Consider the following 1,618-nt stretch of genomic DNA (forward strand, 5'->3'; position numbering starts at 1 on the left):
TCTAGAACTTCTGAATTTCACTCTCACCCGCTCATGAAGTCCCCAAAGATGTAGCGTCCCACGAGGTTGGGCATTTGACATCCACGATAGATGTAACCACCTGTGACAGACTTCCCCAAAGAGTGAGGATAGGCAAATATCGGTAATATGTCATCTGAAATGAAAATGGAAATCAGAAGTGTCAGGCTGTTGGAGGAACAAAAGTAACACTCTAATATACAATTACTAAAATAGACAGTTTATTGATGCCACGTGTCAGATGTCTTCTTTTGTCTCTAGTGTATAAACATTAATAGAAATTATTTGCAGCAGTAATTGATTACAGGTCCTGGTTGCCAGTTCCATACCCATTCAGCACCATTTCTAGCACAACATCAGGATTAGCCAAAGGTGGAAATTCAAAATCTAAAGTTCTGACCACCCCGGCCCCATGCTACCTGACCTACACTAGAAAGTACAATTACATTTGTATTGATTCTGTTTTTATTTCTTTTAATTGGAATCACTATCTGTAATGAGTAGTCTTCATTAGTGGGTCTGATACAGGGAATTAACCTAGTTATCACTGAAATAATTAAGTGGGGAATATTTGTCCATTGGGAAGAAATGTTGGCAACTATAATTTTTTTTTAATGCTATGAGAAATTAGAATGAGAATACAACAGGACAAATTTCCAAGTACAAAGCTTTTTTCAACTTCTTATTCATTTCATTGACTTGTGGTTATAAAAACAAAGGAACCCTAAATAAAAACACATGTGACCTGCTTTTTCACATGTGATAAAGACAGATGTGCTGATCCCCAGTGACGTGGCCCTATATGAATCTACCGTACATCCAGACACGAGCAGATATTCAACTTCCTTCCTATTATCGTGTAATTTGCTGCAGACTGTAGAACGATTGCATTGTACTTCTGTATGACAGATGATTTGTGGAATCTACGTGTGTGCGGTTGCTGAGCCCTATGTGCATATCTGGACTATATCATCTCTTTTTAATGATTTTCATTAAAAAACAATTTCAAGTAACTAGGTAAAACATTCAGTAAGATTAGTATACTACTTGGTATCTATTACCACTGTTCTGAAGGATGTTGACTCAATTTATCCAGATGTGTTAGGATTTGCGTAATAAAGCTTTAAAATAAAGATAACAGATATTGTTGATCCAGGGAACATCTGATTGCCTCATGGAATCAGGAATAACATTTTTTCCCCTTTTGGAGCAAATTGTACCAGAGTTTTTTTGTTGCCTTCCTTTGGATCAACTATGTTGATAGAGTTTTATATTTGGGATATGTTTATTTCCTTAATGGTTGAACTTGATGGACTTTTGTCTTTTTTCAGCCTGACTTACTATGTAACTATGACCCTGCAATGCAACAATTACCATACCAGATCCATAGAGGATCAATGAAACATGAGAGATGACTGGGCTGGGGGAATAGGATGGCATTTGCCCTCTGGGCCAGTACTAAAAAAATATGTTAGTCTGGTGGCCTTAAGTGGAGATATAATAAATCAAGTTCAGACACTGATCAAAGCACAGTCATTGACAGCTGGTAGGCATTATACAGCTATCCGCTCCCTGTTAAGATCTCCAGTCATGGTGTCTA

At 37.3% G+C, this 1,618-nt stretch overlaps 1 protein-coding gene across 1 annotated transcript in view; it reads right to left on the minus strand.

Annotated features, from left to right (window-relative positions):
- Nucleotides 1-1,618, minus strand: part of LOC140343977 (HHIP-like protein 1) — a 23,599-nt gene that overhangs the window by 5,763 nt on the left and 16,218 nt on the right. The window contains exon 5 of the mRNA XM_072430883.1: nucleotides 28-154. Coding sequence (XP_072286984.1) covers nucleotides 28-154 — 127 coding nt within the window. The remainder of the gene's footprint in view (nucleotides 1-27; nucleotides 155-1,618) is intronic.

Source organism: Pyxicephalus adspersus, chromosome Z (assembly GCF_032062135.1).
Source record: "Pyxicephalus adspersus chromosome Z, UCB_Pads_2.0, whole genome shotgun sequence".
Classification (NCBI taxonomy): Eukaryota; Metazoa; Chordata; class Amphibia; order Anura; family Pyxicephalidae; genus Pyxicephalus; species Pyxicephalus adspersus.